The following is a 12,498-nucleotide window of genomic DNA, read 5'->3' on the forward strand; positions in this document are numbered from 1 at the left end:
TCCAACTCTTCTGGAGATAGAAGTTTTGGGCTAACCTACATATTTCTTGCAAGAAACAGTCAAGCAGGGATCAGCTTCACAAACTTCAAAGCAGGAGGGGATCCTGTTCGGCTGGAAGCATTATGCTGGCTTGTGGAAAAAGACTTTTTAGCCCTGTTCTAGCTCTTGTCTGCAGCTTATCAGGTACCATGGATTCCTCTGGGGTGTCTGCGCAAGATAACAGTCTCATTAGGAGAATTGGAAACAAATCCTGGAGACACCAGCCACACTGGAGGAAGGCGGCTTGTTTGTGTGGTGGTTGGTAGCACCTGCATGGAAAACTTTACTTTTGACTTCGCTTGACCCTCTCAAGAACTTTAAAATCCAGCCTGAACAGTGCAAAGAGGTGGATGTGGCATAAAACATCAGTCAGGTTTTATAGTTCTGCAGAACCTTATCCAGAAGAAGAGGGAGAGCCAGGGCTGGGTTTGTCCTTGTCCTGATTTATTAGCAGTGAAAGGACTGAAGCTTTGGCTTTGAGGTTTTCTAGGCTGCATGTAGAAGACAGGGTATAATTTTCAGCTGATATAGCTGGGGTGTTTGACAGCATCTTCTTATTTTTTCCTCTTCTGTTTTAGAGCTTTACTTTCTTCATGCTAGAGAAGGGGAATTCCCTTTTTATCCTTATAATTTCTTTTAAGGAAATTTATTTTATGCAATTACATGAGTTATCTGTCCTCTCTGCTGCTTCCCTGTTCTCCAACAGTGGTTTTTTTGGACCAGTTTTATGATATTTATGGATGTTAAACACTAGATATTGGTGCTGCATTGGAGTAGGGCCACTTCGCCCCATTCAACACCTTGTTGGAAAGCACTGAAACTGAGCCACTTGCCTGAAAACAGTTCATATCCATCCCCTGAGGAGCTGCAGGCATGTCCAGGTAGTCGCTGTGTCCCTGTGTGCAGCAGCGCTGGGAGCTGATAAAGTCACCCCACTGGAGGGTTACTGGAGGTAACCACATTTCAGTGACAACCTGTTAATAATAGAATTGTTCGGTTGGAAAAGACCTTTGAGATCAATTCCCACCATCCTTGTCCACTCCTAAATCATATCTCTAAGCACTTCATCTGCCCACCTTTTAAACCTCTCCAGGGATGGGGACTCCAGCCACCTCAGTGCTTGAGAACTCTTTCTGTGAAGGGATTTTTCCTATTGTCCAATCTAAACTTCCCCTGATGCAGCTTGAGGCCATTCCCTCTTGTCCTATCACCTATTTCCTATCACATGCACTCAATCCCCAATGTGCTCATGCAGGTTTTGCACTGAAATCTGGTGGCTCCGACACCCAGATGTGAGGCTCAACTGCTGCAGGGAAGGCTCAGCAGTCTTTGGGGTTTGTTTTTCCAGCTGGAATTTAAAATTGAACCAAAAGAAGAAAGGAAAAAAAAAAATACACAACCCTTTCTCATTTGTTTTTCTGCCAACAACCTTTTAATTTTAATAAGGGAATCGTGTTCTCGCTTGGGTTAGGCTGCTGGCTGCCAGGTCCCTGTCAGCTGGGGAGACCTGGACCATCCAGGACGTCCACCCAGGGCCAAAGATGAATTTGCTGGAGGGCTGGGCTGTTGGTTTATGGTTGGACCCCCTGCACGCAGCTAATAAATCGCATCTGCCGCCTCAGCAGGAGCAGCCGGTGTGGGGCTGAGCAGCTTTCCTTTGAGACGTGGATAATCCAGCTGACCGCGGTCCCTGCCATCTGAGCAGCAAGTTCAGCTCAGCTTTAGGAGGAGCCCTGGAAGATGCTGTAAGGCGGCTGGTGGGACCTTGCTGGAAAGAGGCAGGAGGGACAAAGCCAGAGCCTGCAGCTCCTTCCTGCCTCTCGCCTCTCCAGGCTGGAGATCTCCTAGCAGGGTCTTGTTCATCTCCGCTGAACAGGTCTGTGCGTGGGGAGCTGGGCTGCTTTGGCTTGTTTGAGGTGTTAAATTGTAATTGTGGTGCTCCTGGGTTAATATAAGAACGCATAAAAATCCCTGGGTGCTTTTAGTTACGTGCTTTTGGAGGTTCTTGGAATGGGATGGTTTGCAAAGAGGGGGATTGCTTCTTATCGACCCCCTCAGCATGAGTACCGGGGAGGAAATAGAGGATTTTTTGAGCAGAAAAGCTCTGTTCTGGAGTGGGGGACCAACAAGGACATGGGGCAGAGGCTATGGAGCCCGATCTGCTGCCTTCCCCATACCAGGTTGCTGCTCCTGGGGAGGAGACAAGGTCTCTTTGGGGACAGGGCCAGCAGGACCAGGCTGTGTTGATGATGTGGTGTGCGTGCAAGGGAGTCCACGCTCCATCCCCCAAGCTCAGCAGCCCCTGCTGCTGCACCTGTGTATCAGCTCAACTTTCTAGCTGTGAGTGTGGTTTTACTTCCATGAGCTGCTACGGGAGCCTTGGCTGCAGGCTCTGTCGAGGAGAGACCTTGTGCTCGGCTAGAAAATTTTAGTGGTTGATAGGATGGTTGGACTCGATGACCCAGTGGGTCTTTTCCAACCTGGTGATTCTATGAAAAACCACTCAGCAATAAAATATCCAGTTTAGATCCATGCGCCTAAGCAAACCCTCATGGAATGCAATCAGGGGAGGTCCTCAAGGAGGGGAATGGGTGGGATGCCAGGCTCCATCTGTTGCATCTCAGCCCAAAGGAAAAGTCCTCCCCTCTGCTTGGGTCTCCCCTTTCTGAACCAAAGCATGGCTCAGGAAGAATGTCTTGGCAAATCCTTCTCTGAAAAGAAGCCCCAAGAGGTCACCCCTTGCACCTGGAAACTCTTGGAGGTGGCCAGCAAACCTGGAGGCTTGGAGGGAGAGGAAATCTTGGTGGAGATAGCTTAAGCCAAGGCAGAGGATATTTGAAAACACAAAGGAGAAGGTGACAGTGCTAATGTGCCTTTCAGCAGGTTCCCAGAGCTGGTGGTGGGAATTTAGGATGCGCTAATTGTCATTAATTGGTGCTAAATCGTGCTTACCAGGTATGAATGGTACAGGGAAGATGCATAGGAATTTGGGGCTATCCTTCCCCTAAGGTGACTCAGTTTCTCAGCAGCTCTGCTTTTGGGTCAGGTCCGAGCAGGAGGTGTTTGCCCAAGAGGGGAAAAACCCATCCCTGAAGCTTCAAGGATGCTTGAAATCCTCACCTGGCAGGGACCGTTGTTGATGGCCATTTCAAAAGCTTCGTCTCGGGGTAGCAGAGCATGTTTTCTGTTTCAAAGCTGCAAATGGGATCTCTCAGCCCTCCCTGGCTGCTCCCTGGCCCTGGGGCCGCATCCTGCGCTCTCAGCAGATGGATATGAGGCTGGGACAGCCCTGTCCCAGCACTGGGAGATGACATTTGCTGGCTGACCTCTGAAGGCTTATGAGATTTGCAGACCCCAAGGACCTGTCTCTTTTCTAACAGTCTCTCCCAAGGTGTAGTTGGAAGGCGGGGGGGGCAACAGCAGCTGCCAACCTCCAGCCTGGTCACCTATAGCGCTGAGCATCGAGTCTGACTCCGTGTAAGCTCATTAGGGGGAAGCAAGCGGCTTTAGGAGATGTGAGGATTTGAGCAAAGGGGTCAAGCAGAGGAAGGGGCAGCAGGGGTGATGGCTGCGGGGGGGGGGAGTGGGGCTGTGAGAGGGGGGTCCTGGGCAGAGTAGCTTCAGATATGATGCTACAGGCTCTTCTCGCTTTAGGCGAGAGCTGTGACCCCATGAAGGCACGAGGGGATCCCTGATGAGGGGATCCTGAGTGCCATCCCCCTGCCAGGGAGATGCTGAGGCTCAGCTCTGCTCCGCTCTGCAGACACTGAGCATGCGGGGAGCTCTGCGCCTCCAAAGAGTGAGTGCAGGATCTGGCTCTGCACCCGAAGCCAAAGTTGTCTGGCCACCTGCAAACCGCTCAGCCCTCCCCAGCCCGGCGCAGGGAGCTCCCAGCCGCTCTCGTGCATGTCCTTTAAAGGCCTTCTCCCATCCAGCTCTTCCCTGGCAGCTCCTTCTGCTGCAGAAACTCTGCTGCCAGCAGCTCGCGCTGCGTGGGGCCCTGGCACCCCTCGAGCATCCGTCTGCACCGCGTCCCCGGGCTCTGCTGGGGACCTGACGGCACCGAGCGCCAGCTCTGAGCTGGGTGGCACTGGCACCTGCCTTCGGCTGCTTGAGACGAGTTGAGGCAGGTAACGATGGAAGGGAGCGCTCGGAGAAGTCGCCGAGCCCAGGGAAACCGCTCGGTTGGGCTTCCCAGGGGGTTATTTGTGCCACGCTGGGCAAACGAGCTGTGTGCCTCCCTCTTTCCATCCCAGAGGAGGGACTGCGAGGCTGCAGGGGCTGCTGGGGCTGTTTGCAGCAGGGACCAGCCTTTGGGAAAGCTCTGATGCTCACTTTGAGTTTGCCTGGTGACCGTCGGAGCTCCTGAGCCCCCCGGGTAGTGATGCTGGAGGCAGTTTCCAGTGTACAGGCATGAAATGGGCTTATTTTAACAGATGCCAAGGGCTGCTTTGCTTTTATACCCCCCATCAGGGCTGAGAAGGCTCAGGGAGGGCAGTGACGGCCCCACTCGACGTGGGGTGAGGTGGGTGATGGCACCGCTCGGTGCTGAGATGACTCAGGCTGAGTTTGACCAAGGAACACAGGGCTTCAAGCAGTCCCTGCTCTTTGTTCTCTTAAATCTCTGCTGCAATTCCTGTCCTGGCTAAAAATATACCACCTTCCACCCCATATCTGCACATCCATGGGCACAGCTCCCGAGGAGACGCATCCTGCAGGAGAGTGCCAGCTTTCTCTGATTTTTAAACGGTGCAAAACGGCTTAAGTGAGACGTCCAAGCTCTCCTGGACTCGGGTATCTCTTGTGTTTATCCATCTGGGACCTGGACTGGTAGGGGGATGCTTGGGGATCAGACTGTGGGTGCAAACTTATCTTGTCTCCCCCATGGAGACAACCCACATCGTGAGCCCCAAGTGAGGATCGTGGCGTGGGAGGGAGATGGGGGCGGCGAGCAGGAAAATCCTCCCTCGGCGCTGTGCAGGAATGGGGCTTGTAATAAATTCCTCGTTCGCCTCACTCCGTGCCAGCCTGAATCCCAGCAGCATCCTCCTGCATCTCAGCGGGCCTCCCCACCTCTTTTCCCACAGATGCCTCCACGCTAAGCAGAGGAGCTCGGAGCTCCTGCTGGGTGAGAAAAAACGCTTTAAAAATGTGACATTCAGAGGCGTTCGCCCATCTGTGCGCAGCTAATATGCATCTCTCATGCTAGGTGTGCTGGTCCCGGAGCCTCCGGGCTTAAAAAATGAAGCCGCTCGCAGGGACCTCGCTGGCAGAGGGGGAAGAGGAGGCGCAGGGGCTCGCCCAGGGGTGCCGGCGGCGGCAGCGGAGGAAGGCGAGCTGCCGACCCAGCCCCTTGCCTCGCAGGTACGTGCACAAAACCCTCGCCCCTGTGGCTCTCCGGGATGGGGATGGCGATGCCAGGCGAAGGGGGGATGCTGGCTGGAGCATCGTGCTGCTTGCAGGTGCCGAGCATCCTCTCGGCGCAGCGGCCACGTCTCCTGTGGCTGTTGCAGGAAGAAATTAAAAAAAAAAACCAACCCTTTGCAGCCTTTTCCAGTGCAAAGTTGGAGGGTTTGAGCCCTTTCCCAGCTGTGTGCTGAGCTCCAGCACGCCCACACCGAGGGCTGTTTGCACAGCAGCCCCTGGGTCTTTGTGTGCTGCAGGTGACCTGGTGCTCCAGCATCCCCGGACCCAGCGAGCAGGGATGCTACAGAGCTACCTGGAAAGGATTTTAGGGCGCTGAGGCCACCCTGGTGCAGTTTTAGGGCACAAGACCACGTACCGAGGCCCGCCGTCCCCTTGGCAGGGATGTGAGGTGGCTCCTGGGTTTGTTGTGGTGCCTTGCAAAGAGGCCAGCTTGCAGCGAGGTCCGCTTGGCAGCCAGGGCCAAAAAAGAGAGGAAAAAAAAAGCAATCTAATGTGCTGAGAAGCAGGGCCTTGGGCCGGTGACTCATTGCTGGCTGGAAACGGCTTCAGCGGGCTCCTCGGTGGCGGCTCTGCAGCGGGGGCTGCTGAACCCGTGCCAGGAGAGCAGGGAACGGGGACAGGGACGGAGCAGGCTGCAGAGGATGCTCGGGAAGGACCCAGGTCCAGAGCAGCATCCCATCTTGGGGTGCTGTGGTGGCTACGGGAAGGCAGAGGGGGTGGGATGCTGCCTCTGCTGCTGGAGTTTCTTTGGGGTTTACGCAGGGTTGTCTCCGCAGGGAGCAGCAAGCAGAGCTGGCCGGGCTCCCCGTGTCTCCGGATGAAGGTAAGGGATGGAGGTGGGGGGAAAGGGGTGGCTTCTGCACCCTCCTTCCCTGGTTAGCATTGCACAGGCGCAACAGGAGTGCATCCCCTGGCCTGGCAGCACCTGCCTGCAACCCCACGCTCCTTCCAGCCCAGGGACTCCAATCGTATCCCCTGGATCTGCCTCGAACCCGCTGCACCAGACCCCTTGCCCTCCTCCCCCTGCCCTGCTCCAGCCTGGCTGCAGCTCCCTTTTCCCACAGTGGCATTTGGGGGGCAGCTGCCAGCCTCCAGCCCCCTGGCTGTGTTTTTTTGGGGGTCTCCCTTGAAGTGGTGTCAGCCTGGGAAGGGTTTGCTGCTGCTGCCCGGCTCCCACCACCTTTTCTATCCTCAGGGAGGATGAACAATCCCCAGGGGCTCCCAGATGGGGTTTTGGCTGGGAGCAAGCAGAGCGTGGAGCGCGTCGGTGAGGTGAGAGGGAAGGGAGGGTGACAGGTTGGGGATCCCTTACTGTTTCCAACCCCTTGGGCTCAGTCGGACCTCCCAGCCGCTCGATCCTACCCTTCTTGGGATGCATCCAGTGCCAGGGAGGGGTTTGCTCCCACAGCATCCTTGTGCCCCCCAGGTGCCAGGCACGGACAGGCAGGAGTTGGCTGTGCCCAGCAGGGACAGCGATGGCACCGAGGAAGGTGGGTGAGTCCCCACCCGACATCCCAGCTGAGACCCTTTAGGGGAAGGCTTGAAGTAGCTGGGCATAAGCATGGGTGGCCTGATGGGGTTTGTCTCCCTTAGTGGGGCCGTGGGGAAGAGGGGACTGGCCAGGGGGGACCCAAAGCCCTGTTGATGCTGGGAGAAGGATTGGGGTGGTCCCACACCACGGGTACCTGCTCCCTGCTGGGACTGGAGGGCAGAGGGAGGGGAAAAGGAAAAGCAAAATCGTCACCTGTGGTCTCTCCTGTGGTTTTACGGCCTCCACGCAGATGCAGAAACCCCAGAGGAGCCGCTGCTGAGTTTCCCCAGCGAGCTCTCAGTGCTGGAGAGATTGGGCTTGCACAGGTAAGACCAGTGGGCACCTGCGTCCCTCTGAGGGCTGCAGGACAAGGAGGTCCCAGGGCACCACATGGTCCAGGGGTCGGACTTGCCTCCTTTTCCACGGCGCAAGAATCGCTCTCGGGGTGAGGGGCACTAGTGTCCCCACTGCTGGTGGTGGCTGGCACTCCTGGCACCCACGGGCACGCAGCCCAAGGGCATTTTCAGCGTGCAGTCCTCGTGATGCCTCCACCTCTGACAGCAATTCTCTTTTTGCAGGGTGGCTTTGACGGAGCAGGACGTGGAGGTGAGCGCTGCTGGGGAAGGGGGACAGAGGGACGGACACCTCGCTAGCTCACAGCCCTGGGGCTGTTTCGTGCTCCTGGCTGTTCTCCAGCCACCGCAGTCCCCTGGCAGCCGCCTTACAAATCCTTTTCCCGGTGATGTTTTTGGCATTGAGAAGCAGCTGCATTTCCACAGCAAGATGAGCCTGTCCTCTGTGCACCCAGCCATCCCACAGAGTGCTCTGCAGCTCAGCGAGAGCGCCCTTAACCGGGGAGGCGGCAGAAGCTGTGCTAATAAAAATAATTTTCCTGCGAGTGCCAGGGCTGAGTCAGGTCCCTCTGTCAGCTGGGACACGCAGCAAGGGCTGGCGTCTGCCCGGCGCGTGCTCTTGCCAGGAGGGCTTGGGATTTCCATGCATTATCAGCTGCCTGGGGGACATTTCTCGGTCAGGCTGGCATCTCGCAGGGTTCGTCCCCAGCGTGCAGCAGCCCGAGCGCTGCCCTGGTCTTTCTGAGCCTTGGGGACAGCCGTGCCTGGCCCTGGTGGCCTCCCCTTGGCCCCATGTCCCACCTCTCACCTTTCCACCCTGCAGGCAGCCTTCGCCCACCTCGCCTTGGCTTTTCGCTGCGATGTATTCACGCTGCAGCAACGGGTGCTGGTGGAGAAACGAGCACGGGAGGCAGCAGAGGAAAACATCCAGGAAGAGCTGGGGCAGTGCCGGGCTGCCCTGGAGGTAGGTGGGCACCAGGGCAGCGGGCTGGCATCTGTCGGGATCTTCCAGCCCCAGAAGGGTTTGGAGACAACTCGAAGTCCAGGCTGCAGCGGCTCCATCCTTCTCGTGTCCCTCCACAGAGGCTGGGCTCATCCTGCAGCGACGCGGGCTGCAGGGAGGTGCTGGAGCAGCTGCAGCAAAGCCTGGTTGTGCTGGCGGCTGCTGTCGAGCGAGCAACCGGCGCTGCAGAGAAGCTGGGGGCTGTACATCAGGTACCCATCCCTGGCCTTAGAATCTTTGGAAGGTCATCTTCAGGGACACCTCCCACCGGATCAGGGGCTCCAAGCCCCATCCAACCTGGCCTTGAACCCCTCCAGGGATGGGGCAGCCACAACTTCCCTGGGCAGCCTGTTCCAGGGCCTCCCCACTCTCATCGTGATGAAATTCCTCCGTATATCCAGTCTAAATCTGCCCCTCTCCAGTTTATCCCCATTGCCCCTCATCCCATCATTCCAAGCCTTTGTGAACAGCCCCTCCCCAGCTTTCTTGTAGCCCCTTGAGGTACTGGAAAGTCACTAGAAGGTCTCGGAGCCTTGCTGGGGTTTGTCCCTCCTCGTCGTGGTGCTGGCGTTGACCTCACGTTTGCACCTACCTGCCCACCCTGGGGAGCAGGAGGGGGATGCGTTTGGAGCCCCTGGGTGGAGGCACAAGTGGGATGCACGGATTTCTTGGGTCCTTAGGGACCTGATCCCCCATCCCACCCGGCTGCAGGAGGCGCGGATGAGCCGAGCGGCCGAGGTGATGGTCCAGCATGTGGAGAACCTAAAGCGGCACCACATGCGGGAGCACGCGGAGCTGGAGGAGATGAAGCGCCTGATCCAGCAAAACTCCCGCAACCGGCAGCTGGCGGAGACCCAGGGTGAGGTGGGCTCTGCCGCTGGGACCCGTGCGGGGTTTGTGCGGGATAACCCTCTGGGATTTGGTCTCAAACCCCTCTGGGAGGTCAGTGTGACCCCGTGGCACAGGGCTGGTGCTCTGTATGAGCTGGGGATTGGGGGCGGGTGGCAGCTGGGACCCGGTGACTGATGCGAGGGGCTGCTGGGGCAGCAGATGCGGCGTGGGAGCAGGTGCTGGTGCCCGGAGAGCTGTCAGCCCACGGTCCAGCTGGGAATGTGGGGCAGGGGGCCACACAAAGGACGCTCTGTCCCCGAGCGCCAAACCCCACGCACACCATGCAAGAAAGATCCTCTTGCTGAGGCGCCCCTGGGTTTTGTGCCAAGCACAGAGCACCCAGCCAGGGCAGCTTTTGATGGGAGGGAGCTTTGCAACTGTCTGTGCATCTACCACATCTTAAGTTTCCAAAGCAGTGATGTAAAGCTGCTTCTTTTTGCTCTCAGATGACGTGGAGCCACGGCTGAGACCTCACCCCTTGATGAGAACTTTCCAGCAGGTAACTGGTCCCAGTTCAGCGGCCCCAGAGCCACCTCCTCCCCGTGCCCTGCCGCTCTCCCTTGCCTGGTTGGTCTTCGTGCACCCGCTAGTCCCTGGGCGATGCCACTCCTGCCAGCTGCTTGCTGCGGGCAGGGGCTGCTGGAAACACTGGGGATGAGGCAAAATGTAGAGGTGTCCTTGGAGAGCTGCGGAGAGCCAGGGTCCCTGGGGTTTGGGGAGCCAGGGTCCCTGGGGTTTGGGGAGCCAGGGTGCCCGGGGTTTGGGGGTCCTTGTCCAGGAGATCTCAGGCAGCTCCCTCTGCGTTGCAGGGTCATAGCACGAGAGCCGCAGGCTTGGCTGTTCTCTAGCACCAGCTCGAATTCGGCACTGATCCCCCTACAGCTCAAGAGGTAGGGGAGCGCTCGGGGAGGGGGTTAGGCAGCCCCTCCAGCACGGCTTGAAGCAGTAAGGACAGGCGCGAACCTCTTGGCTTTGACCTTCCCTCATCTCCCCAGCTCTTCGTGCAGCATTAGGGCTGGTGGGAGGCTGGCAGCATCCCTTCTCCTCCTCCAGGCCCCTTCTCGGGGAGGTGCTGGGGAGGGCAGGGGATGGAGAGCACAGGGAGGCAGGCAGCGTGCTGCTCACCCCCAGCCTCTCCCTTGCAGGGGGCTGCGCGCCGCAGAGTCAGCATCGCCGTCATCCCCAAGCAGCTCTTGGTAAGGACAGACCCCGCGGGGACAGACTATCCGCTGTCATATAGGCTCGATGCTACCGGGAGGTAGGGTCCCAGCTGATAATCCCACCTTTGGTGCCCAGCCAGGAGGCAGCCTGGACAGCAGAACAGCCCCAACCGCTGAGCCGGAGAGGGAGGGAGCCCAGCACCGACCCAGCACCCAGAGGTAACCACGCTAAGCGGCTGCAGGGCCACGGCAGCGGCTGCTGCTGGCCCACCGGGGACGGCACAGCATCCTCTCTTCTCCCTCCCCAGGAACGAGCTGGAGCTGCTAAGCCAGAGCCGTGCCGTGCCGGGGGAGCTGGGGGCCGAGGCGGACAGCAGGGGCTCGAGTGCAGGGGATGAGGAACAGGAGCAGCTCAGGCTGACGTGAGCAGCACCCTCTGTGTGCCCAGCCTCCCCGCCACGGTCACCGGGCTCCCGTGGTGGCCAGCACACAGAAAATGGGCTGGGGCATTTGATGATGGAAGGGTGGGATGGTGTTTGGATGCCCCAGCTCAACCCTGCTCTGGCTCGGCTTCACAGAATCATAGAATCACCAGGTTGGAAAAGACCCACCACGTCATCGAGTCCAACCATTCCCATCAAACACTAAACCATGTCCCTCAGCACCTCATCCACCCGTCCCTTAAACCCCTCCAGGGAAGGGGACTCAACCCCCTCCCTGGGCAGCCTCTGCCAGGGACCAATGACCCTTTCCATGAAATATTTTTTCCTAATGTCCAGCTCCACCACCTCCCCTGGTGGAGCTTGAGGCCATTCCCTCTCGTCCTGTCCCCTGTCACTTGGGAGAAGAGCCCAGCTCCCTCCTCTCCACAACCTCCTCTCAGGGAGTTGGAGAGAGCAATGAGGTCTCCCCTCAGCCTCCTCTTCTCCAGGCTAAACACCCCCAGCTCTCTCAGCCGTTCCTCATAAGGCCTGTTCTCCAGCCCCCTCACCAGCTTTGTTGCTCTTCTCTGGACTCGCTCCAGAGCCTCAACATCCTTCTTGTGGGGAGGGGCCCAGAACTGAACACAGGATTCGAGGTTTGGTCTCCCCAGTGCCGAGTCCAGAGGGAGAAGAACCTCCCTGGCCCTGCTGGCCACGCCGTGTCTGATCCAAGCCAAGATGCCATTGGCCTTCTTGGCCACCTGGGCCCCTGCTGGCTCATGGTCAGTCGCTGTCAACCAACACCCCCAGGTCCTTCTCCTCCAGGCAGTTTCCAGCCAGACTTCTCCTAGTCTGGAGCTGCCCAGGGTTGTTGTGCCCCAAGTGCAGGACCCGGCATTTGGCCTTGTTAAACCTCATCCCGTTGGTCTCAGCCCATGGATCCAGCCTGTTCAGATCCCTTTGGAGCCTCCCGGCCCTCCAGCAGATCCACAATGCCTTGGGGTCACCCATGTCCTCCCTGGGCTTGTTGCCTTTGTTGTTCTATGAGTCTATGATTCTAAACACCCTCCTTGTCCCCAGCTGGGGCAGAGGTGGGATTTGCTCTCCCCTCCTGGATGATCCCGTGTTGCCTTCTCCCCAGGTCCAAGGAGTCCTCGGTGGAGCTGTGGCGGCCGTGGCTCTTCCTCCCGCAGCACTACTGGGTTCTCTTCTGGCTCCTTCTCCTCAGCGTCGCCTTCCTCCTCCTCATCCGCGTCCTGGAGCTGCAGCGGCTGCAGCCTGCGGCATCACCCAAGGCTTAGCCGGAGCGGGGAGGGGGAGGCAGCTGGGAGGGGCACCCGCTCTCCATTGCTGCTCCTTCCCTGTACCCCTAGAATAATAAAATCAGAGGAAAAACAGGGAAATGTAGTGCTGGAGTGGGATGCTGCGAGTGCTGGGGCGGGATGCTGTGCTAGGATCAGAGGTTTGGCTGGAACCAGCTTACGGGCATGAAGGGCTCAGGGAGCTGCAGCCCCTCTCATCGATGACATGAGTTGGCTTGTTCTCTTGGCACAAGGAGAGCTGTGGGGATTGCTGGGGACAGAGCTGGGGCTGCTGGTGGGTTTGCTGAGCGGCTCCACCCCAGCAGCTCCATCCTCTGCCCCAAGGTACCTCCACCCCACTGGGCTCATTC

The 12,498-nt window shown here is 58.2% G+C and overlaps 1 protein-coding gene across 6 annotated transcripts; it reads left to right on the forward strand.

The window, feature by feature from the left end:
* The first annotated feature begins 1,876 nt into the window (after positions 1–1,876).
* Positions 1,877–12,217, forward strand: LOC138730469 (inositol 1,4,5-triphosphate receptor associated 2-like). Of its 6 annotated transcripts, none has more exons than XM_069875671.1 (15): positions 1,877–1,915; positions 5,127–5,403; positions 6,243–6,289; positions 6,662–6,738; positions 6,893–6,956; positions 7,248–7,323; positions 7,576–7,603; positions 8,174–8,314; positions 8,434–8,565; positions 9,065–9,212; positions 9,691–9,743; positions 10,390–10,440; positions 10,541–10,623; positions 10,713–10,826; positions 11,968–12,217. In XM_069875671.1, exons 2-15 carry the CDS (start codon positions 5,282–5,284, stop codon positions 12,125–12,127), a joined length of 1,296 nt encoding a protein of 431 aa, XP_069731772.1. In that variant the 5' UTR covers positions 1,877–1,915; positions 5,127–5,281; the 3' UTR covers positions 12,128–12,217. The 6 variants fall into 6 exon arrangements, 5 of the variants coding, with proteins under 5 accessions (XP_069731772.1, XP_069731770.1, XP_069731771.1 ...); XR_011339031.1 differs by lacking the exon at positions 1,877–1,915 and adding an exon at positions 4,009–4,169 and having other exon boundaries at positions 10,545–10,623; positions 11,968–12,087; XM_069875669.1 differs by lacking the exon at positions 1,877–1,915 and adding an exon at positions 4,009–4,169.
* Positions 12,218–12,498: the final 281 nt, after the last annotated feature.

Source organism: Phaenicophaeus curvirostris, chromosome 24, assembly GCF_032191515.1.
Source record: "Phaenicophaeus curvirostris isolate KB17595 chromosome 24, BPBGC_Pcur_1.0, whole genome shotgun sequence".
NCBI lineage: Eukaryota > Metazoa > Chordata > Aves > Cuculiformes > Cuculidae > Phaenicophaeus > Phaenicophaeus curvirostris.

Bases quoted from the DNA above. Each gene is read 5' to 3' on its own strand.
- LOC138730469 (XM_069875671.1), top strand. From the start codon at position 5,282: ATGAAGCCGCTCGCAGGGACCTCGCTGGCAGAGGGGGAAGAGGAGGCG. The intron at 6,739-6,892 runs GTGAGAGGGAAG...TGTGCCCCCCAG, and splicing joins GCGTGGAGCGCGTCGGTGAG to GTGCCAGGCACGGACAGGCA. The intron at 7,324-7,575 runs GTAAGACCAGTG...CTCTTTTTGCAG, and splicing joins GAGAGATTGGGCTTGCACAG to GGTGGCTTTGACGGAGCAGG.